This window comes from Peromyscus californicus, unplaced genomic scaffold, assembly GCF_007827085.1.
Source record: "Peromyscus californicus insignis strain IS unplaced genomic scaffold, ASM782708v3 Scaffold_7__1_contigs__length_154581171, whole genome shotgun sequence".
In the NCBI taxonomy this organism is placed as follows: domain Eukaryota; kingdom Metazoa; phylum Chordata; class Mammalia; order Rodentia; family Cricetidae; genus Peromyscus; species Peromyscus californicus.
Window position 1 is genome coordinate 145,559,725 of NW_026294595.1, and position 22,964 is coordinate 145,582,688.

The window sequence follows — 22,964 nt, forward strand, 5'->3', positions numbered from 1 at the left end:
TGCTCATTCCATTCCAGCGTCCTTTGCAGTGGTCAATGGCAGGCACGCTAAGGCCAACTTCAAGTGTGGCCCGCGTGTCGGTGCCTTCAACTTGTAGCTTTCTGCCCGCCCCACCCCCTACCCCCCACCCGGCACTGGGTTTTCATGTGGGTGCTGGGGATCGAACTCAGGTCCTCATGTTTGAGTGTAAACACTGTACTGAAGGAGCCGGAGTCACGCCCCGAGCCTCCGCAGCTCCTTTTTAGGTTGCGCTGCTACTCGGCTTAGCTTAAGCTTGTTGAATTAATGCAGAAAGAATTTCTCACTCCTCCGGGTCCGCCCAGCTGGGTGGTACCCAGCGCTCCCCCTGCTGCCGGTGGCTGGAATCTCCGGCCGGACTGTTGGCCGCACTTGGTGTTTATGCCGGCCGAGAGGGAAGCTGCCTGTCCCTTTAATTGGAAGGTACCAAGTCTTTCCAGGTTATAGTTCCTTCCTGAGTCCTTGTCTTGGAGTTCACGGCCAGGGACCCCGTTGGGAGCAGTGTGGAGATGGTGCTGTGTGTTAGTGGAGTTCTGGTCAGCGGGGCCCGGGAGGGACCTCAGGGGGGTGGCGCGCACCAGGATGCTCCTCCCCTGCGCCCCGTGGTCCAGTCCAAGATGGCGGCCACCATGAAGAAGGCGGTGAGTGTGGCCGGGCCGGGGTCCGAGGCGGCGTGGGCGCGGCGGCGGGGGTGCTAGGGGGTGCGGGGCGGGGGGTCTGAGGAGTCGCGGGGCGCTGGTGGCCGGAGGTCTGGGAAGATGAGGTCTCCGAGGGGCCGGGGCCACGGGATGCGCGGTGCTGGGGCCCGCGCTGGGTACATGGGTGCTGCTGCGATCCCGGTTCCCCGGCAGGGAAGGCGTCTGCCCTGCTCGGGTCGTGCGTCTCCTCGGGGAGCGGCTTGGTCTCCATCCCGGGACAGCTGATGGCGCAGCCTCTGTGCTCCGCCCGGAGCCCCACGTCCATCCACGTCCATCCACGCTCGCCGCACCTGTGCCCTTGGGGCTAAAACTGTGTGTGTGGACGTTAGAGGACGCGGCCCGAGGGAGTGTGGCGGCTCCCCAGGGCCTCCCCGCCCCTGTGGAAGGTCACGGGTCCCCCCACCCCGCTCCCCGCACTTTACAGTTAGCCATTCCCAGGTGACTCATCCGGCAAGATGCGGTGTCAGGTGATTTTGCCTGTTCCCAAATCACAGCTCTTTATTATTTCATTTTAAACCGACACCTGATAATTGGTGCGTGGAACTCAGGGTGGTATTTTGTCACACTTTTAAAAGACATGGTCTTATGTGTGTGTTCCACACTGGCCCACAGCTCCCTATGTAGTCAAGGATGATTTTGAATTTCTGATCCCCCTGCCTCCACCTCCCAACTTCCAGGTGCGGGAATCACAGGTGTTTGCCACCACATCTGGCCTTTGGTGTGCTGGTGGGGGTGAATCCAGGGCCTCATTCAGGATAGGCAACTAATCTACGTGGCTATCCAGCCCTGCTTGTCACACTTTGAAATCAAGCTAAACTAACATGTGGGCATTATAACTCAAAAGTGTTTCCAGATATGCAGTCTAAGTAGAAAAAATAAAATTGCAGGAAGAAAAAAAATAGCAGCTGATAACGGTTGGGCTTTTACAGTGTATTTGGTGAAGTACTTAGTGTTTACGAGTTTTTTATTTTTTCTGCCATTTAAACCCTTGGGGAGATTCTGTTTTTATTCTTATTTAGCTGATGAGGAAACTGAAGGACAGAAGAAAAAGCTGGGATTTAAACAACATCCTCACTCCAGGGTGTGTGTGTGTGTGTGTGTGTGTGTGTGTGTGTGTGTGTGTCTGATGAGAGGGACCTGGCTGCAGACATTTGCTCTCATTCCACTGTTTTAGACCCTCTTTAGAACGTTGTTTGTGTTCTTGCTGTCCAGTGCCACGAATTTGTTGCGTCTGGCCACTGACGGATGATGGTCAGCCCTTCTGGTTTATTCAAGAGTGAATGATTGCAGAGACTGGCAAGGCTTCAGGATCAGGAGGAGTTGCTCACCCTGCTGGTCTGTCACCCACAAATTGTTATACAGTAGCAAAGTAAGGTCCATGGCCATGTGATTTGGCTAAGTAGGAAACAGGTTCCATTTTGCCCCTTTTGTTAGGTTGGGTCGTCAGATGTCGGCCATACTGTTTCATTACATGATAAACACTAGGTTTGTCCTTTTGTTTTTTTGAGACAAGGACTCACTGTGTAGCCTTGGCGGGTCTGGAACTTAGAGATCTGAGTGCCAACTGAAATTGGTGAGAACTTTTTTTTTCTGGGCATCCAACTATCCGTACCTAAACTCAGTATAAAGTATGGTTTGTTTCCTCTTACAATCCCATAAGATGCTACCAGGAAAAGGGTAGAGTCAGGGTTTGGGGCGTTTTACTTTTCTCTTGAATCTAAAGCAAATCATGTCTCTTATACCTAGCAGAATTCCCTTAATCTATAATGCTCCTTTTTTACCATTCTTCCCTTCCTTCATTTCTTTTTTTTTTTTTGGTTTTTGTTTTTTGTTTTTTTGGTTTTTTGAGACAGGGTTTCTTTGTGTAGCTTTGCGCCTTTTCCTGGATCTTGCTCTGTAGACCAGGCTGGCCTCAAACTCACAAAGATCCACCTGCCTCTGCCTCCCGAGTGCTGGGATTAAAGGCGTGCGCCACCACCGCCCGGCCCTTCATTTCTTTTTAATTGAATCTCACGTCACTTGGACTGGCCTCAAATTCACTATCCAGCAGAGGATGAACTTGGACTCTCCATCTTCCTGCCTCCACCTCCTGACTGCTGGGCTGCAGGTTCCTCCCACCACACCTGGTTTCATACAGTGCTGGGAATGAAACTCAGGGCTTCACGTATGCTGGGCAAGCACGCTACCAGCTGAGTTAGCCTGGTACTGCACGTTGGAACCAATCCCGAGTACTTACTTAGCTGTTGTTTGTTGACGGGTGATTGCACACCCAGGCCCTGTGCTTGATGCTTGGGTCACCATCCCTGCACAGGTGGAAACACCTCCTTCCTTCATTTCACAAGTGACAGGTCGGGGTGGCTCCAGGGACCGAGCGAATGGCCTAAAGTTCCACATGCATGGTTTGGAGTCCGTCCTGCCTTTCTTCACTGCTGCCTGCAGTACTAGAAAATACCTGCTCTCAGTAGTCACTGTGTCTGGCTTGGCTAAGACAGGTGTCGTTAGCCCTCTGGGCTTGTAGGTCTCTTTGAAAATCCAATGAAAGCTACCAAGACCCTTCCAGAGAATGCACATGCCGTATGCTGGGCATGTTCACCTTGCTGTAAATGTGGCCCAACCTATTTGTAGATGGCCTCATGTCACAATGTCAAAAGTTTGGACACCCCTGCAGTGCCTACCTATTTTGCATATATGATTTGGGGGACTAAATCAACTTCTTGATGTCCTTGCACCCCAGTTAAAAGTTACTATCTCCCTGCCAAAATGTGGTTCAAGAAATGTAGAAGTGGGGTGGGGGTGCAGCTGTATGGTAGAGTGCTTGCCCAGCATGTCAGGGCCGTGGGCTTAATCCTTAGCACCTTCAAAAGGAATACGATGTGTTGTAGGAGCAACTGCCTTTAGGGATCACTTTAGGGTGGCACTTTTTTAGCTGCTGCTGGGGATCACCTCCTGGCTTAGCGTGAAGTAGCTAGCACTATGCCTTTAACTCATTAAGTCCTTAACCTTGGGAGAAAAGCCATCTCAAGGAACTGGGTCCCAGGGCCGCAGAGTGCCTGGATGTGGCTGCTGTTTGGCAGGGCTACACCAGGAAATGCCTGCTTCGGAAAGATCCAAAGTAGCCAACTTGCAGCACTCTTTGGCATCCAGATGTTTCTGAGTCTGATCTGTCATATTCCAGTATCACTTCCGATTCCAGTTCAGAAACTTCACCCCAGTTGCTTGGCATACAGGCCCTGCTAGAGCACTGGTTCTCAACCTTCCTAATGCTGGAGCAGTGGTTCTCAACCTTCCTAATGCTGGAGCAGTGGTTCTCAACCTTCCTAATGCTGGAGCAGTGGTTCTCAACCTTCCTAATGCTTCGAGCCTGCAATATAGTTAGTTGCTCATGCTGTGGTGACCCCTAACCATTAAATTATTTTTGTTGCTACTTCATAACTGTAATTTTTCTACTGTTTTGAATTGTAATGTAAATATGTTGTCCGAGGTCTTAGGTGACCCCCGTGGAAAGGTTGCTCAATCCCAAGGGGTCGTGACCCACAGGTTGAGAACCACTGCATTAGAGCCTTTCCCTCCAATTCCCTTAAAGTCCTCATGTGTAAGTGACAGACTCATGTGTAAATGCATTCTAGGGCTTGGAGGCTCACTGTATAAACAGAACACTGTAAACTCCCAAGGTAAGGAGGAAGTCTTCAGGGCTCTGTCTAGATTGATAATTCTCATAGGCAAAGGTGCCAGGTCTCTCCACCTTGGTGTTTGTTCAGTGTCTACTTTTCCTCTGTGTGTTGATAGGAATTACAGTGTTGAACCTCCATGCTGTGCACACCAGGGTGGGAAGGGCTCTTCCAGCCTGCACTTCGGGTCTGATGACAGACTTAGTGCTGTGGAGTTGCTTCTTAGGATGGGAGTCTGCTAAAGGGGAGGCCTAAGTCTCTATCTGGGCCTGTCTATCCAGACCACTGAGCTGTCTCTCGAGACTGTAGGCTGCCTTTCAACTTCTGGAGAAGTTTGTGTACACACGCCTTATGCCATAGCTTACAAGAGACCAGGAACGGTGGAGTGTGGGTATTGTCACTTACTCCTGCTGCTGGCAGAAGAGCCAGCCAGTCTCACTGACCCTGCATTTATTAGTTCCAATACATGATGGTATCTGCAAATGTGACTATATGTAAGTAGCCTCAGTGAGAGCCTTTTCTTTGTAAAAGGTTTCATTTTTGTTTGTGTGCGCGTACATGTGCCTGCAGAGGGCAGAAGAGGGCCGCAGAGCCCCTGGAGCTGGCAGAGCCCCTGGAGCTGGCATCACAGGCAGTGGTGAGCTGCCTGGTGCAGGTGCTGAGAACTGAGCTCAGGTCCTTTGGAAGAGCAGCAAGCGCTCCTAACCACAAGCCATCTCTGCAGCACTATGTACTTTTTGAGACAAGGTTTCTTTATGGATGCAAATCTAGCTTCAAATTTGTAATCCTCCTGCCTCAATCTCACATGTTGAGATGTACTTCATGTCCAGCTAGTAGGGCCTGTCTTTACATACACATAGCTTTACTCCCTTTTAAGCTATTGGCAAGTACACTTGTTCTTATTTTTATAAAGACTCCATAAGGAAGGGTTGGTGTTTAATTTCATTTTTAAATATATTGAAACCCCTTTAAGATTCTGAAGCAATCTAAGAACTTCCTGCCACATCTTCTAACTCAGTAGGAACTCATGTACCTGCACACACATGAGCGTGCATATGTTTACTTGACACTGGGAACAGATCGCTTGCAGTAGAGTCAAGGTCTGTCCATTTACTGCCTGTGTGGCTTGGCCCAAGTTATCTGAACTCAGGTCCCAGGTCATCTTTGAAGTGGTGATGTTAGTGATGTCCTTATGAGATGGGCGTTAGCAGAGTTCTTAGCGTCCGGTAGGAGCCCAAGCGTTGACTGTTATCGTCTAAACAGTCAGCTTTGTCTGCAGATCTGTCACATCAAATGTGAAATGTAAAACCTTCAATTTCCATCACCTTGTCGTGCATTCACTATGTTAGAATAAATACAAAGTTCCAATGTGTGGACCAGCGCCATTAAAATGCATGGTGACTCTAGCAGTGTATCAGCACAGCATGCCTGTATGTGGTTTACCTCCGAAACAATGTCCGTGAGATTCACTGAGTCATTCACAAAATGACTACATAACATTTTGCTTCCTGGGGACGTCTTGGTGAAACAATGGCCCAGCTCGGGAAATTCTGCCTTTTGGGCAAATTTGGCTTTTCTTTTTATTAGGACTTTTATTGATTGCCTTTTTATATTTGAAACATTTGTTTACAGATGGTCTTGTAGGATAATGGGGAAGACGATAGAGTCACGAACAATTAGTCAGATGACACATTGTGATGTCTTAAGCCTTGTGCTCCTCAGCTGTCTGAGGATGAATGGTGTACTGGTTGTTGACACACAGTGTAAGATGGCCACCCGTAACTTCTCGATTGAAATTCTACAGAAAACTCAATATCTTTTTCAGGCTGCAGAAGATGTCAATGTTACTTTCGAAGATCAGCAAAAAATAAACAAATTTGCTCGAAATACGAGTCGAATCACAGAGCTAAAGGAGGAAATAGAAGTGAAGAAGGTACTGGATTCAAATGTCTGCTTTAGAAGTTCATACTGTAACCCTTAAAACTGAACTATATTTAGCAAGTGCTAGCTTCCTCATGGCTCCTTGTCCCGGGTGACACTGTCTGGACAGTTAATACGAAGTCTGTTTTTGTTCATTTGTTTTGAGGTAGGGTCCTGATCCTACAGTTTACCATGTAGCCGAGGCTATCCTCAAACTCAGTCCTGCCTCAGCCTGCTGACTGGTCTGGTTATAGGTGACTGCAAGCCCAGCTCAAGAGCTCATCTGTGCTCTTAGGAGAGGTGGGGTCGTAGTGAGTGAGGCCAGCTCAAGAGCTCATCTGTGCTCTTAGGAGAGGTGGGGTCATAGTGAGGCCAGCTCAAGAGCTCATCTGTGCTCTTAGGAGAGGTGGGGTCGTAGTGAGTGAGGCCATGGAGTCTAGTGTGGTTTCCCAGTACAGTTCTACACCATGTCTGAGGATTTGCCTGGGGATAAAACTACACTTGTGTTTACTGATCCTGGAGCCCTACAGATGTAGGGACACTGAGCTGCTGCTGCATGTCCTGTAATTCTCTAGGCCTGTGCTCAGCTTTTCATGTAGTTCTCTTTTCTTGCCTGACAGAAACACCTCCAGAATTTAGAAGACGCTTGCGACGACATCATGTTAGCAGATGATGACTGCTTAATGATCCCGTACCAGATTGGAGACGTTTTCATTAGCCACTCTCAAGAAGAAACCCAGGAAATGTTAGAAGAAGCAAAGGTGTGTGGGAGCCTTGTCCCGGGTGACGGAATCTAATTCTCAAATCGGGAAGCATGTCCTTCTGCAGCAGGCATAGTCACAGGTGGAGGGGAACAGCGATCTCCTAACATTGAGGGGTTTGTGCAGCATCCCGGGCTCTGAGCACTTTGCCAGTGTGGTTTTAGTAATCCACACAGCACAATTTAGAGTGAGGAACAGAGGCTCAGAGAAGTTCCAGGACTTAGCAAAATGGCACATGGCTGCGGTCTTCTGGCCCCCAGAACTTCGTTTCCAGGTGAAAACATTGAGTTTGCACTAGCGTGTTATATAGTAGAGAGGAATCCCTGGGAGCTGTACCATCTGATGCCACCATCAGTGGTGAACCTGTCTCTCTGTTAGCCCCCACCTCCCCCTTCTCCTCCCCATCCACCTCTGTGTAATACCTGGGCCAGTTAACATTGTGCAGGAGCGTTTTCTCTATCGCATGCTCGTTTATACAGCACACTGATCGGGAACCACACAGGCCTCCAACATACCACCACTGTTGTATGACTGTTTGAGGCCATCTTAATCTTGTGTTGAGGGGCATTGATTTGCTCACTGCGCCCTTATTAGCATTAATTTGTTTCCGATATTTTGCTGAAGTAATAATGTTCCAGTGAGCAGTCGTATGCATAAGTCTTGGTTCACATTTAGAGGCTTGTTTTGAGGAAATAAAGAGAAGTGTGGTTCCGGGGTTGAAGCTGGCTGCTTTGGAACTGCCCAGTGAGAGGGTGTGTGAAATGAACTCCACGAGGCTTCCAGCCGGTGGGTGAGAAGCTGGCGACAGTTACCCCTGATACTGTTGCTTCATTAACTTGAGTGTTACTTCAAATGGTAGTCTCTGCTTCAGATTTCTAAAACAGGACTTCCCACGCATGGAATCTGCATCTATAAACCTTGAGAAGGGGCTGGAGAGATGGCGCAGTGGTTATGAGCACTGGCTGCTCTTCCACTCTTCCAGAGGCCCGGAGTTCAAGTCTCAGCAGAGACTGAGAATGCAGCCTTGACCCCACGATGAGCTCGTACTGGCCTGAGTTAAACGTTTGCACGTTCGGACTTTGGTCTGGGTCTAATTATTACTGTCAGTTGCTCCTGACCAGTCTGGAGCTCTTCACCTAAAACTCCTGACAGATAGAATTCCAGACCACGTGCTCGTAAGTCATCCGGCTGAAGAAGCCAGTTAATTTAAACCGTTTCTTTTCCAGAAAACTTTGCAAGAAGAGATTGACGCCTTAGAATCCAGAGTGGCATCCATCCAGCGGGTATTAGCCGACTTGAAAGTACAGTTATACGCAAAATTTGGCAGCAACATAAACCTTGAGGCGGATGAAAGCTAAACATTTTCTAATACTTTTTTTTTTATCTTGTTTAATAAACTTGAATATTGTCTTAAATAATAATTTCCCTCCTTCAAATGAAATGAAAGGAAAACTTTCTTTTTTTAAATTTTTCATTTAATTAATGGAAACTTGCCTATTTTCACATGTCTTGCTTATTTATTTTATATTTTTGAAAGAAGACAGTATTCATGTATGTATTTTGCATAATGATTATATCAATTTTAGGGGCTTTATGTCATGTTATTAAAATCAGTTAAACAGTTTTTGTTTCTGTATTATCATTTTAAAATTCTTTCAATTTGCATTTTTAAGAAACCTTAGGAAGCTGGGCTAAAGGAAGTAGTGACCTCAGGGCAAGATCCTACCCAGTTACTAGTTTCCAACTCGTGAAAAGGAATTAAAGAAAAGCTTAGAGCTGGATGTGGTGGCGCATGCCTTTAATCTCAGCTTTCAGGAGTCAAAGGCAGACCGATCTCTGTGAGTTCGAGGCCAGCCTGGTCTACAGAGTGAGTTCCAGGATAGGCAAGGCTACACAGAGAAACCCTGTCTCAAAGAAAGAAAGGAAGGAAGGAAGGAAGGAAGGAAGGAAGGAAGGAAAGAAAGAAAGAGAAAGAGAGAAAAAAAGAAACCTTAAGACTGGATCAGTGGGTAAGAGCGATCCCCACCAAGTTGATGGGCTGAGTTTGATCTCGGGGACCCACATGGTGGAAAGAACCGCTCCCCCAAATTGTCCTCTGACCTCCACGTGTCCGTGCGTGTGTGTGTGTGCGCACCTCCCCCCAAAAAAAACGTAATGAAGTAGCTGCTGATATTTCAAGCAAGGAGAGGAGGAGGCTTTTTGCTTTTTAAAGATTTAGTATTTTTATTTGTGTAAGCCTGTGTACTATGGGTGTACTATGTGTGTACTGTGTGTGCAGTCCCCATGGGCCAGAGGGTAGGAGATCCCTTGGATCTGGAGTCACAGGCAGTTGTCAGCCACAGGATGTGGGTGCTGGGAACTGAACCCAGGCCTGCAAGAGCAGAGCCAGCTCTCCTGCCTCCAGGGGGGTTTATGTAATTTCAGATAGGATCCACTATGTAGTCCTGCTTAGCCGGAAACTCGCTGGCCTTGAACTCACATGACCCACCTGCCTCTGCCTCACGAGGCAGATTCAGAGTGTGTGACACCACACCTTGCCTTTTTTCCTAGCAACTGTGTCCTGTTGCCTGTCCACCTGACGTCAGTGGCTGATGGTGATGCCCAACACAGGGATGCTCAGCTCACACCTGCCTGCATTGCTTCCTTCACAGCCAAAGGGCTGTCACTAACAACATGTAGGTATATGTATAACATACATGTCTTAGGCCTATGTCACATGTATCTGTGTTACAGATATAGGTAATCGATGATTCATGTCAATCTTCATACAAACAGGAAAACAGATATTGTAGAAGTTGAGGTCTATAGAAAGAAATGTTTACTTATTTTTTTTAAAGCATTTGTGTGGGGGTCAGAGACAACTTTTGGGCATTATCCTGTCCCACCATGTAGGTTCAGTGGATTGAACTCGAGTCATCAGGCTTGGCTGCAAGCACCTTTACCCGCTGAGCCGGCTGCTGCTCCAAAATGTTTGCGCATTTAATTAAAGTTAGTTTTAGATTTGTAGTGCTTTGTGATTAAATGCTCATGTTGATAAAGATGTAGAAAATAGGCCACTGTTTAAAAGCAAGACTTATTTTTGAGATGAATGTACACCCTCCCCCCCCCAAGAGACACATATTAGTTACTTTTCTGTTGCTGTGATGAAATAGTGTGACCAACACAACTTAAAGAAGGAAGAGTTTAGAGTCTGTCGTGGCATGGGAAGTATGGCAGCAGGAAGCTGAGAGCCCCGCTAAAAGCACACCCCAGAGGGACTGAACCGGAAGTGGGGATGCCGTGAATCCTCAAAGCCTTCTCCCACCCACAGTGATCTACTTCCTCCAACAATGCCGAACCTTCTCAGAACCTCTCCTAACGGTGCCACTGACCAAGTGCTCACATACCTCAGTCTGGGAATAGTTCTCATCCTGACCACCACGTGTGTCCTGGAGTTGGAAGGCCTGTGCACTAACTTCCCACCAGATGGCACTGATGTGCCAGAGTACCCAGGGAAGTGTCATTGTGCAAGAATGGGCTACTTTCAGGATTAATAGAATTGTACAAGAGATTGTTTAACCTTCAAGGGTCAGCATTTGCAATGTGATATTTTTGGTAAATACTTGTAAATAAGCTTAAAGATGGATATATAACTTCTAAAATTCTTAACAAAGATACTTGTTTTAAGATTTTAATTTGTGTGTGCCCCACTCTGGGCTTCCCCTGCTGACATAGTGCAGGTGCCTATTGAGGCCAGAAGAGGGCGTCATATCCTCTAGAGCTGGAGCTACAGGCAGTTTGTGAGCTCCTTGTTGTGGATGCTGGGAGCCAAACCTGGGTTCTCTGAAAGCAGCAAGCAGTCTTAACCACTGAGCCACCTCTCTAACCTCAAGGCAGACTTCCTTGTTTTGTTTCGTTTTTGAGACATGGTTTCTAATATATAGCCCTGGCTGTCCTGGAACTCGCTATGTAGATCAGGCTGGCCCTGAACTCATGGAGATCCACATGCCTCTGCCTCCTAAATGCTTGGGTGAAGGGGCTACACCAACAGGCCTGTCTTCCAAGTCAAGCTTAAATTGCTGCAAAAAGATCCTAGCAAATGACTCACAAGGATTCTTCTTCAAGCCTTTGGTTATCATGCTGTTAGAGGCACGAGGCTGGGAGGTAGTGCAGTCAGGAAATGGGTAACACAGAACCAAATTAGCCTGGGCAATGTCATGAGGCTGTCCCAAAAACCCAAACCAGGGTTAGGAAAGATAGCTCAGTGGTTAAAAGCCAAGAGCCAGTACTGCTCTTGCAGAGGACCCCTGCACCTATGCTGGGTGGCTCACATCCACCTAATGAGCCCCAGGGAATTTGACATCCTCTTCTGACCTCCTGGGGCACTTGTACCCCCACACAGAAACACACACATCATTAAAAATAAAAGGTAAGAAAACAAAACCCAAATCAAAAAGGTGATTGGGGCAAGGGGGTTCTGCCTCAGAAATGGATCATTGTTACTGTAAAGATTTACTGTAGAATCAGTCTGGTCCCTCTTGATTGCCCCTCTGCCTTCCTTGGGATGACACAGCCTGAAGGCCTTGCTAGATGCTGGCTGTGTGCCCTGGAGCTTCCCAACCTCCAGAGTTGTAAGAAAGCAACCTGTTCTTTAAAAATTACCTGCCCCAGGCAGTCTATTTTAACCACACGAAGGAACTAAACCTAAACCTGGGGTGATTCTGAAACAGCGAGATAATTTGGTCCTTAAGGGCCAGCTGGGGCACTGGAGCCCCACCTGACAATCTAGCACAGCCCATCCATGGACCAGGTAACAAGAAACAGGAGCATCTTGTTATCTGACCCCAAGGGCTTAGGGGTGGAGGGTGGCTGGAGGCATCCTGGCTGCTGGTAGTGAACAGATCATAAAAGATTAAACTGTGGGTGATGTGAAAGTATTCTTACAAGGAAGTTAGTGTGGAGGGAAGGAGGCAGGATGCAGCTTAATGCTGGTGCTGGATGGAAGGAAAAGCCTTAAAGAAAAAGATCAGGGAAAACAGTGTATCTGTTACCTGTGTCTCCAGGGTCAGATCCAGCCCCCTACAGCCTCGACAAGCTGGTCTTGGCCACTTGTCCTTAATAGGCCAATGAAACAGTAATAGTGAAAAGCAGAGACCAGGTGTGGGGGTGGGGAGAGATTTATTCAGTGTCTGCAATGGGGACAAATAAACAGGTTCAGTAATTTCACCCAACCTAAGTCTGCCTTTGAGAGCATTGACATGAAGTTTAGGTTTAAATAGAGGGCAAGAGACATGCCTAGCCAAGCGGTTCTGGCCAAAGTGTGTTTCTGCTTCTCATGGACCATCTTTGCCTCTGCTCCAGCCTCTTCTGCAAGTTGGTCAGAAGATTTCCTGTGTCCTGGCCTGCCAGCGGTTGGGACAAATCTCTCCCACTCACGTCCCCCAAGTAAACACACAGAGGCTTATATTAATTATAACTGCATGGCCATGGCTCAAGCTTTTTGCTAGCTAACAGCTCAGTTGGTAGCACATGAGACTCTTGATCTCAGGGTCGTGGGTTTGTGCCCCATGTTGGGCGCCAAATATTGGTTCAAATATTAAGGCAACTCCACATAGTTGAAAGGGGGGTTTATTTTGTGGAGTAACTTACAAGTGAAGGGATAGGTAACAGGGTCTGGGAAAGGTGAAACGCAGTCCAATGGTGTTCTCTGGAGAACTCTGCTTGGTCTACCTCCAGCATCCAGGATCCAGGAAACAATAGAGCTGGCCCATGCGGATCTTGGGTCTTCAGGGGTCCTTTTTTGGCTCTGCCTTGTAGGCATGACAGTTACTGAAGCCTCAAAGTGGGTGGTACTTCCAGGTCAAAGCTGAATTGGCTACCCACTACACATAACTATGAATCTATGTATCACCACATGTTCCAGGGCTTTACCTGCATCCCATTACATGTTGCTCCTTGGGCAGCTTGTTGGTGTCTCTCATTGCCTTCTTCCTGTCTCTCTCCTTGAATATCCCACCTGCCTCTAAGCAGCTTTGCCATAGGCCAAACGGTTTTATTTATCAACCAATTAGAGCAACACATATTCGCGGCATATAAAAAGACATTTCCCCATCAGTCAGGCAGGCTGTCATAGCTTTGTGAATCCTGTCCAGGAAACAAGCGCTCTGTCTGGCAGGCACCAGGCCACAGTCTCCTTTCTTCTCCCAGCATGGTACTCCTGGGGAAATGCCAATTCCTTGGGGGACATTTATCTCAACTCTGATAGCCAAAGTGAGGGGCATGGGGGCCTCCTTAGAATGTCTTCATTCCTGTCAGGACAGTTTCAAAAGACTGAATCTTGGTGGCCCTAAGAAGCTAGGCTCACAGAAGTCAACAGACAAGAAATAGTCAAAAACAGGGAAAGGAGGTGTATTCAGTGTGGCCACGTTGGAGGAGTAATGAGGTGTATCCCCTGAGTCCTGACATGGGGATTAGGGTTACATAGAAGGTAAAAGGCATACACACTGAGAGTCCTGGCCTTTGTGGATCCATCTATCCCTGTTTTCACTCCAGTCTTCCCTGCAATATGGTATAACAAGTTTGTCAGAAAACGTGAAATCTCTCCTTGAGGAGGCAGCATAGGGACAAGCCTTCCCTCAGGCTGGCACCAGGTCCTCAGCCTTTCCCTTCCCCAGCATAAAACTCCTGGGAAATTACAATTTCTTTAAAAAAAAAAAAAAAAAATATATATATATATATATATATATATATATATATATATATATATAATTGTGTGTGTGTGTGTGTGTGTGTGTGTGTGTGTGTGTGTGTGTGTGAGAGAGAGAGAGAGAGAGAGAGAGAGAGAGAGAGAGAGAGAGAGAGAGAGAAAGTGGGGAGGAGAGAGTTCGGAGTTCGTGTTGTAGGTTTTTTGATTCCACCTGGGGATTGAACTCAGGTCCTCAGGCTTGGCAGCTGAGCCATCTTGCTGGCCCCTAATTCTAATTTGTTGGGGTCTACTTTCTCAAAAGTCTGATAGAGAAAGGACACATTGATCCTGACAGGAAGGTTACATATGGAGTCGGTGGGAGGATCCAGGGGAGACAGAGGTGCCAAGTCCAGGAACAGGAGCACATGCAGGCGTAAGAAAGGACGTCATAGGACAAGGAAGGGGGTGCACTACACAGATCTGATAATCTCAGTCAACACACATGCTGCATCCCAGTTACCCACCACCACAACAATAAATAAAATTTCAAAAGGAAATGACAACACAGTGGTTAGATGAATACTACCCTAGTAATATAGAAATTAGTTACATTTTTAATTTTGCAAAAGCTTGTGCTGGCTGGTTTTATGTCAAGCTGACACAAACTAAAGTCATTAGAGAGGAAGGAGCCCCAATTAAGGAAATGCCTCCACAAGGTCAGGCTGTAGGCAAGCCTGTAAGGCATTTTCTTAATTAGTGATTGATGTGGTGCCAGCACATTGTGGGGGATGCCACCCCTGGGCTGGTGGTCCTGAGTTGTGGAATATTATTTTAACTATGTAAAGATGTGTCATGTTTGTTTATGCTGAGGAATATTGCTTTAACTGTGCAAAGGTGTGTCACATCTGTTTGTGCTGCGGAATATTGCTTTAACTGTGCAAAGGTGTGTTACTTGTGTTTGTGCTGCGTCTAACTATGTAAAGATGTGTTACATCTGTTTCACCTTGCCTGCCTAAGGCACCTGATGGTCAAATAAAGAGCTGAATGGCCAACAGCCAGACAGAGAAAGGCTAGGCAGTGCTCGCAGTCAGAGAGAATAAATAAGAGGAGAAATCTAGGAGAGAGAGAAAGAGAGAGAGACAAAAGAGAGAAGAGGAGGAAGGGGTGAAAACAGCAGAGAGACGGACACTCCAGGGTCCAGAAGCCAGGCAGCCACCAGCCAGCCAGACCTAGAGACAGCAGGAAAGCAAGATATACAGAAAGAAAAAAGGTAAAAAGCTCCAAGGCAAAACGTCGACGAAGAGAAACAGGCTAAGTTATAAGAGCTAGCAAGAAAAGAGCTAAGCTAGGCCGAGCATTCAAACCTATTAAGTCTCTGTGTCATGATTTGGGAGCTGATTGGTGGCCCCAAAGAAAACCTGCTACGCTGGGTTTCATATGAGAGCAGGCTGAGCAAGCCCTGGGGAGCAAGCTAGTAAGCAGAACCCCTCATGGCCTCTGCATCAGCTCCTGCCTCCAGGTTCCTGCCCTGCTTGAATTCTTGTCTTTCCTTCAGTGATGGACTGAATGTGGACTGAATGGACTTTTACAATGTGGAAGTGTGAGCCAAATAAACCCTTTCCTCCCCAACTTGCTTTTTGGTCATGGTGTTTCATCACAGCCCTAGAAACCTTAATGGAGACAGGCTTTCTCTTGAGGGTTAAGTACTGGAAAAGATAGGAAAAGTGACCGAAGGAGAGAAAGGCATAGTTGGACAGACAACGGGAATCTTCAATAATCTTTTATTTCTTGAGGTAGAACATGGGCCCACTGCTGTCATTATTCAATGTGTTTATCATGGGGTATTTGTGTGTTAGCCCTCTTTTTCAGATGAGGACACTCTGACCCTGAGTCCAGAAGCCACTGCTGAAGGCTACACTGTGGGCAGGTGCAGAGCTGGGCCTGGTGAAGCTCTGTGTGGCCTTCCTGTGTCCTTTCTGGCTTGCCCTCCCGTCCAGGATGCAGCTCCTTGGCTGCATCCTAACTTGGCTGAAGGTATGTATGCCTCACTAGTGCTGGGATGGAGTAAGGACTCCATAAATTCCGTTTACTGTGATTAGCCCTGTGAAATCCCAGAGGCTCTTTGGGACCACTCAAAGTCATGCAGTTAGGTGATGTGACCTTTGTACAGGTTTCACCACAAATAATACTGTGTGGACCAACTCTAAGTAACTTTCATAGTGTTGACACAAAACCACAACTCTTACCCCAAAAGCGAGGAGACAATTTATTCTGGAGCTAAATATGAGTGACCACAGCCAAGGAACACACATTTGCTTACCCCAAATTCCATGTTCCAGCATGGAAGCAGTTCAGTGAAGTTCTCATATAAACAGAATGAAGAAAGGCATAAATCAAACATTGGTAGATGTACAGTACAGCCAAGGGGACAAGCCTCAGCCATGGGCCTCAGATGCTGCCTGGTAGGATTCTTAGCCCTTGGATTGGTAGAAAATGAGATTTTTGTTAATACATTCCAAAAGCTTTTTTTTTTTTTTTTTTTTTTTTTTTTTTTTTTGGTTTTTTCGAGACAGGGTTTCTCTGTGTAGCTTTGCGCCTTTCCTGGAACTCACTTGGTAGCCCAGGCTGGCCTCGAACTCACAGAGATCCGCCGGCCTCTGCCTCCCGAGTGCTGGGATTAAAGGCGTGCGCCACCACCGCCCGGCTCCAAAAGCTTTTTATTTGTTAGTCACGGATGTTAGGGCAGACACAGAGGTGGCAAGGCATGGCTGTTTAGCGGCTAAGGATAGCCCGAGCGAAGTTATAATTAACCCCTGAATCTGCAACATTGCAACCTCCCTACACCACTAGAGTTTTAATCAATCAGTTCTTGGGGACATGGCTTCTTCCCAGGAATTCTCATTTATAGTAGGTACCCTGAACACATTGCCTCCCTTAGGATTTTCATGAATGCTAAGTAAATTTACCTGTCTGAACCTCTTCCTCCTGAAGAAGAGAAAAAAGAAAAAGAGGAAGAAGGGAGAGGAGGAGGAAGAAGAAAAAGAAAAGAAGACGAAGAAAAGGGGAGCACATTTTATGTCTTGGCATAAAGAAAATGTAATAGAGACTGTTATATTAACTCCCCTCTGTAGCACGAATTGTTAGAAGGTCTTATTAATAAAAACAAACCCAGAGCTAGGTATTGGGGTGAATTCTGAAAGATCAGAGAAGCTGAACAACCACAGCCACCTCACTTCACCAACTCCTCAGCTGATCCTGCTTCCTCAGACTGGAAGCTTCTGAGTCCTCATCCAAATGGATCTCAGCTGAACTGTTGCTCAAAAGCCTAAAAGCTTAGCCAGCTCTAGTTCCTGGTTTTCATGCCTTATATACCTTTCTGCTTCCTGCCATCACTTCCTGGGATTAAAGGCATGTGTCACCATGCCTGGCTGTTTCCAGTGTGGCTTTGAACTCACAGAGATCCAGACAGATCTCTGCCTTGGAATGCTAGGATTAAAGACATGTGTGCCACCTTTTTCTGGCCTCTATATCTAGTGGCTGTTCTGTTTTCTGACCCCAGATAAGTTTATTAGGGTGCACATTATTTGGGGGAACACAATATCACCACGCCCCTCCCCCCAATTTTAAAAGAAAACAAATACTTTCATGGGGCTGTGGCCTTCAATATTCTACCTGCTGTAACTGGTGGAGAGGTGGGACCTGCGTTGATGCAGATAGACTGTCAGGTGATAGGTGAGAAGTGGGGTTCTTTGTGGTGGGGGTAGGGGTATCTGATTAAAAAATATGATGTAAGGCAGAACTCTTTGATACAAAGGGATCCAATTTTTCTAGTTCCTTTAAAAACTTGCTTTAAATAAAGGGTGTATGCAGTGGCATAAAATGGCATTTGGGTTTAAAGATATTGAAATGTTTTTGACTTAATGATAAATCATAAAACCACCTGGGAGGAGACAAAGTATAATTCATGGAATGGTAGTTTTGTTTTGTTTTCTCTCTTGTTACATAGCCCTGGCTGATTTAGATTTCTCCATGTAGCTCAGGCTTGTAGATGGACTTTTCTTTTTGGGCCACCAGCTCACAAGAAATGACACAGAGACTTATTATTAATTATGAAAGCTCGGCCTTAGCTTAGGCTTGTTTCTAACTAGCTCTTTTAACTTAATTTAACCTCTATTTTTAATCTACATTCTTCCACACACTCATTACCTCATCTCCATTATGTCCATCCTGATTATTCCATGTCTGGATGGCAAATCTGCCTTTCTTTCCAGAGCTCTCTCTGTCCAGAAGTCCCACCTAAACCTCTTGCCTAGCTGTTGGCCATTTAGCTTTTTATTAAACCAGTCACAGTGACACATTTCACACAGTGTAAAGGAATATTCCACAACACAGGCTGGACTCAAATTTCCTATCTCCAAGTCTCAGCTTCCTGATGGATGGGATTATATAGGTGTGCACCACCACATCTGGTGCTAATCACTTCTTATACCTCCTGCTTCATCTTTCAATCCTGCTGCATTTGGGGCTAAAAAATACAAAGTTGCTGGATGTGGTGATACCTATAATCCACATCCTCAGAAGGTAGGAACTCTCTTGGATTGGGAGTTCCCGGCTAGCCTGGCCTGTATATGAGGCCCTTTCTCAAAAACAAAATGAAACAAACAAAAAAGCCAAGGGTCATTCTAACACTTGAACTGAGCACTGGAAGCCCCTAAAATCAGCCTCTTGCTAAAAGACTGGGTGTTGCACCCCCAAGTTTCAGTAAAGTAGTTTTAAGGTCCCTTATACCACACAGAACGAACACATTACCCTGTGAAACAAAGTTCTTTTCAGAGCTGCATCCTGTGGAAAACTTGGTTTTTGTACACAGTTCCCCATGCTGCAGATAATGCTGGACTCATGGCTATGCTTGGGTGCTTTGTATGATTTGATCTAATATAGGATGGAGTTAGAGATGGATAATTAATGAAAAAATGCTAGAGTCACCATAGCCTTTGTATAAATAATGAGCCATGCCTTCAGGCTTGCTGTGGAATGCCCAGGTCTGCTCTCAGGTTAAACAGTTTATTGGTGCCAATCTAAATAGGCAGAGACTGACATAGAATGAATGCTTTCTTGAAAGTAACTACCTATTTGCTTACAGTCTGAAATATTCCAGGAAGCCTTTGAAAAGCATGGAAGGAAGGGAACCTTTACCCTGCTTAGATGGAATTTGTGTATGGGATTTAAATAGCTCTTCACTAGTAACTGGTATTTGCAGCGTCTTATGGAGGTCTTTAAAAGCAAACAAACACACAGGAACTGGACTGAAATTGTACATTGAGAAATTGTAAATGTTATGCAGGTGCTACATGGGATCCACCAGTGCTACATGGGATCCACCAGTGCCACATGAGATCCACCAGGGTGATCAGATGTCTTTGTTCCATTTGTTTAATGACAGCTGTGTGCCCCATGCAGGACAACCAGTAAATGTAAAATATGGGTTAGTTTTGGCATTACAGCTGCTAGTCATAGAAAACCAAGGCAGCTGAAAGACAATAATACACCATCCTGTACAGTCAAGAATGGAAGCTTTCATTGCTCTACAGAACAAGGATGGTGAGAATAGATGACTGTGACACCCAGAAAAGCCACTACCATGCAAGGAACATGGGTGCTGTGGGATGGTCTGTATGTCAAGTGTGTTGCTGATTGGTCAATAAATAAATCACTGATTGGCCATTGGTTAGGCAGGAAGTATAGGCGGGACAAGGAGGAGAATAAAGCTGGGAAGTGGAAGGCTGAGTCAGAGAGACACTGCCAGCTGCCACGATGACAAACAGCATGTGAAGATGCCGGTAAGCCATGAGCCATGTGGCAAGGTATAGATTTATAGAAATGGATTAATTTAAGCTGTAAGAACAGTTAGCAAGAAGCCTGCCACGGCCATACAGTTTGTAACCAATATAAGTCTCTGTGTTTACTTGGTCGGGTCTGAGCGGCTGTGGGACTGGCAGGTGAGAGAGATTTGTCCTGACTGTGGGCCAGGCAGAAAAACTCTAGCTACACATGGGTTATGCCACATGTGATTATTGGATGCCTGTGGTGCTCACCAAGATAAATGGAATAAATCATGTCTTGAACTGAGGTACGTTTAAACCAGAATCACTTTGCTCACTCTAACTCAGATGTCTCTGGTAGACATGGAGCTCATTTAAATGAATGAAACACTGGAGAAGCAATAGCTGTGTGGCTTGGAGGTGACAGAAATTTCTAGTGTACCATAGTTTATACCCACTCTATGGTCTTAGTAACCAAGTTGCTGGCTTCTATAAACATGAGGTTTTTGTTTTATGCTAAAAGCATCCTTGCTTAGACCCTTGGGATTTCAGGAGATGGTGGGCTGTGGCCAGGTGACCCAGCCCATCACTAGGAGGAAATAACCTATTGGCTTTGGCCATCTGTTGCCATGTTGGAATGTATGCAAAAATTGATAAGCTTCTGGTGGTCAAGAGAAGCTAGGCATCTCAGTTTACTTTGGTCTTAGTTTCTTTTCTGTTGCTGTGATAAAATCCTCTGACCCACCTCTTGCAGGTCGCAAGAATATATTATAGAGATCCAGCTGTATATTAAAGCTATACCTAGAAATTTCAAGGCATTTTTCTAGAGGAAGGTATTTATCAAGGAATATTTGGTGTTATTCAGTTTTTAATATTTCAGCTGTCTTCTGCTATGATATTCTTATGGGCACATATAGTTGTAGACCATACTGGCAAACAGTGTAAGCTTCTCAGATGCTGTTCCACTAAGTAACTAACACCCTGCAGGGCCTAGGAGACAAGCAGACTGTAGATGCATAGCTTTGTTTCTTGTTCAAATGAAGCTCAGACCTCCTTTCCCCAGACAGGAAAATGGCATTCCAGAGCAATTGACTCAGAACAAAGGTTTTTGCATATCCAGGTGGAGTGAAGGGTGGAACAGGATTCCTGGTCAGGGTAGAGTCTTGTGGCAAAGAGAGGAAGAACAAAGCAGTTTTTCTGTAGGTGGTAGACAGAGCTGCGTGGCAGGAGAGAAGAGAGAAAGGCAGAGGTTCTACAGACGGTAAGGCAGATCTCTTGTAGACTTTTCTCAGAGCCAGGAGTAAGGAGCAAGGAAGGAAAGATGGAGGATGAAGGAACAGAGGACGAAGATGAGGTCAAAAGTGTAAGGGCTTAGTTATTACCAGGGCTGTGAGGGGACAGAAAAGGTAGGTACAGAGAGGAACTGAATGTCAGGATGGAACTGAAGTTGTATAGATGGAATTTTGTCCTAGAGAAATAAAGTAAGCAGATACATAGCACCGTGTACATAGATTCTTTTCCTTCAGATAACCTCATGTGGGATGTAGCATCTTCCCTAGGACTCTGGGAGGAATCTTCTCAGGGCAGGCCCCTGGGAAAATTCCGTTACCCCCCCCCCCACCCCAAGCAAAAATACTTAAGTGAAAGAAGGGTTTAATTTAGTTCATGGTTCCTGGGCACCATCCATTTGGATAGAGACATCATAGTGGCAGGAGCTACAGGAGCTGGTCACATGCATCCGCAGTCAAAAAGCAAGAGCAATGAATGCATGCTACCCAGCTCCCTTTCTGCATTTATACAGTCTATGGTCCTAGCCTAGGAATGGTGCCACCTGCTGTGGACAGGTCTCTTCCACTTCAATTCACTCAATCAAGATAATCCCCGAGAGGCATGCCCAGAGGCCCATCTCCCATCTGACTTCAGATTCTGTAACTGACACTAGCCATCACACTGTCCATGTGAAACCTCTCAGTTTTCAAACATTATCAAATCATTCAGAGATAAGACATTAGGAAGTAGAAAACCAGGAATAGACGACCAGCATCTGCCAACTCCAGTGCGCAAACCAGCAACACATAGCAATGCAAAGGGAAATATCAACAGCTGTAGGAGTCCATGCATGCTGACAAAAATCCTTTCAATTAATTGCAAAATAAAATCAAATCTTGTCTATCTCAGACTTTTAATCAAACAGCATTATTCAACAATGTTTCCTATCTTCTGCCTAAAGGAGGTTCCCTTTAAATAAATAAACATTTCAAGGATTAGAAAAAAATAACATCAAGGAATTGATAACTCTGGCTTTGCCTTCACCTTGTTTAGTTGCAGTGCTATGATGAGTTCAAAGAGATTATAAAGACCACTCCAAAGGAAAGCAGTTCAAAAAATGTAGCGTATAGAATGTTTGAAAACATGGTCAGGAAAACATCTAAACAAACTTCACCACCACCAAGGAGAGTCTGCCAGTCAGTCCATAAGGCAGGGAGGTTAGTAACCTCTCGGCCCACAGCTGCTTTTCTTTTGGTTAGCTTGTTTTGTTGATTGACACTTTCTGGTAAACTAATAAAACTCTCCTCCCATTTCAATTAAATGTTGTAAACTCATGTGTCCCCCTTCTCAGATGCTGCAAACTGGCACATGACCCCTCATGGCCCAGCAGGGAACTGATGGATTATTCCAGTGCTTTCCTCTCTACGACCTTCATTAGCACTGGAGGCTCCAGGAGGAGGTGACACTCAGAGGTGACACCTGCCACAACTGGGTGGAGACGAGCAGGTAGAGCCCTTGTGGGATCCAGAGTGTCTCTCAGGTGTGTGTCTGTAATGTCTGGAGTCTCTAGAGTCCCACCGGGGCTGACAGGGACCTTGGAGCTTTCATAGAATTCCAAGATTAGAGAAAAGAGAACTGAGGTCCACAGTGGCTGATTCTACGAGTCAAGAGGAAAACAGAATCAACTCTAGTTCTGCACCAGTGGTGGACAAGCTTCTCACTGACCTGACCCCTGTGACCCCCACCCTTGGGTGTGCATGCCTTACTCTCTTTTCCCCTTGCATGCTTACTCAGATGAAGCTAGTTAGCTGGTGTGTGTGTGTGTGCGCGTGCGCGCGCGCGCGTGCACGAGTACAAGAGAGACAGACAGACAGACAGAAAAAGAGACACAGAGAGAGAGGGAGAGAGGGAGTGTGACAAGGAATTGAGGGAGGCCACCCACCTGTCATGGAGAAATTGAGACCCTCCATCTAGTGTCCCTGCTAATAATAAGATGAGTCTAAAATCAGATCCTTCAGGGGAGACAATGGCTCTGGCCACTGTCTTGTAGCTTGCCTTGATTGTATCTTTATGCGGAATTTTATGGCAGAGGTACCCAGCTTGATTGGCGGTTAACCAGTGAACTCCAGGAATTCTGTCTCCAC

The 22,964-nt window shown here is 46.2% G+C and overlaps 1 protein-coding gene across 1 annotated transcript; it reads left to right on the forward strand.

Moving 5' to 3' along the window:
* Positions 1-530: 530 nt before the first annotated feature.
* On the forward strand, positions 531-8,689 carry Pfdn4 (prefoldin subunit 4). The gene is made up of 4 exons (XM_052724614.1): positions 531-659; positions 6,210-6,317; positions 6,925-7,065; positions 8,292-8,689. Exons 1-4 carry the CDS (start codon positions 636-638, stop codon positions 8,421-8,423), a joined length of 405 nt encoding a protein of 134 aa, XP_052580574.1. The 5' UTR covers positions 531-635; the 3' UTR covers positions 8,424-8,689.
* Positions 8,690-22,964: the final 14,275 nt, after the last annotated feature.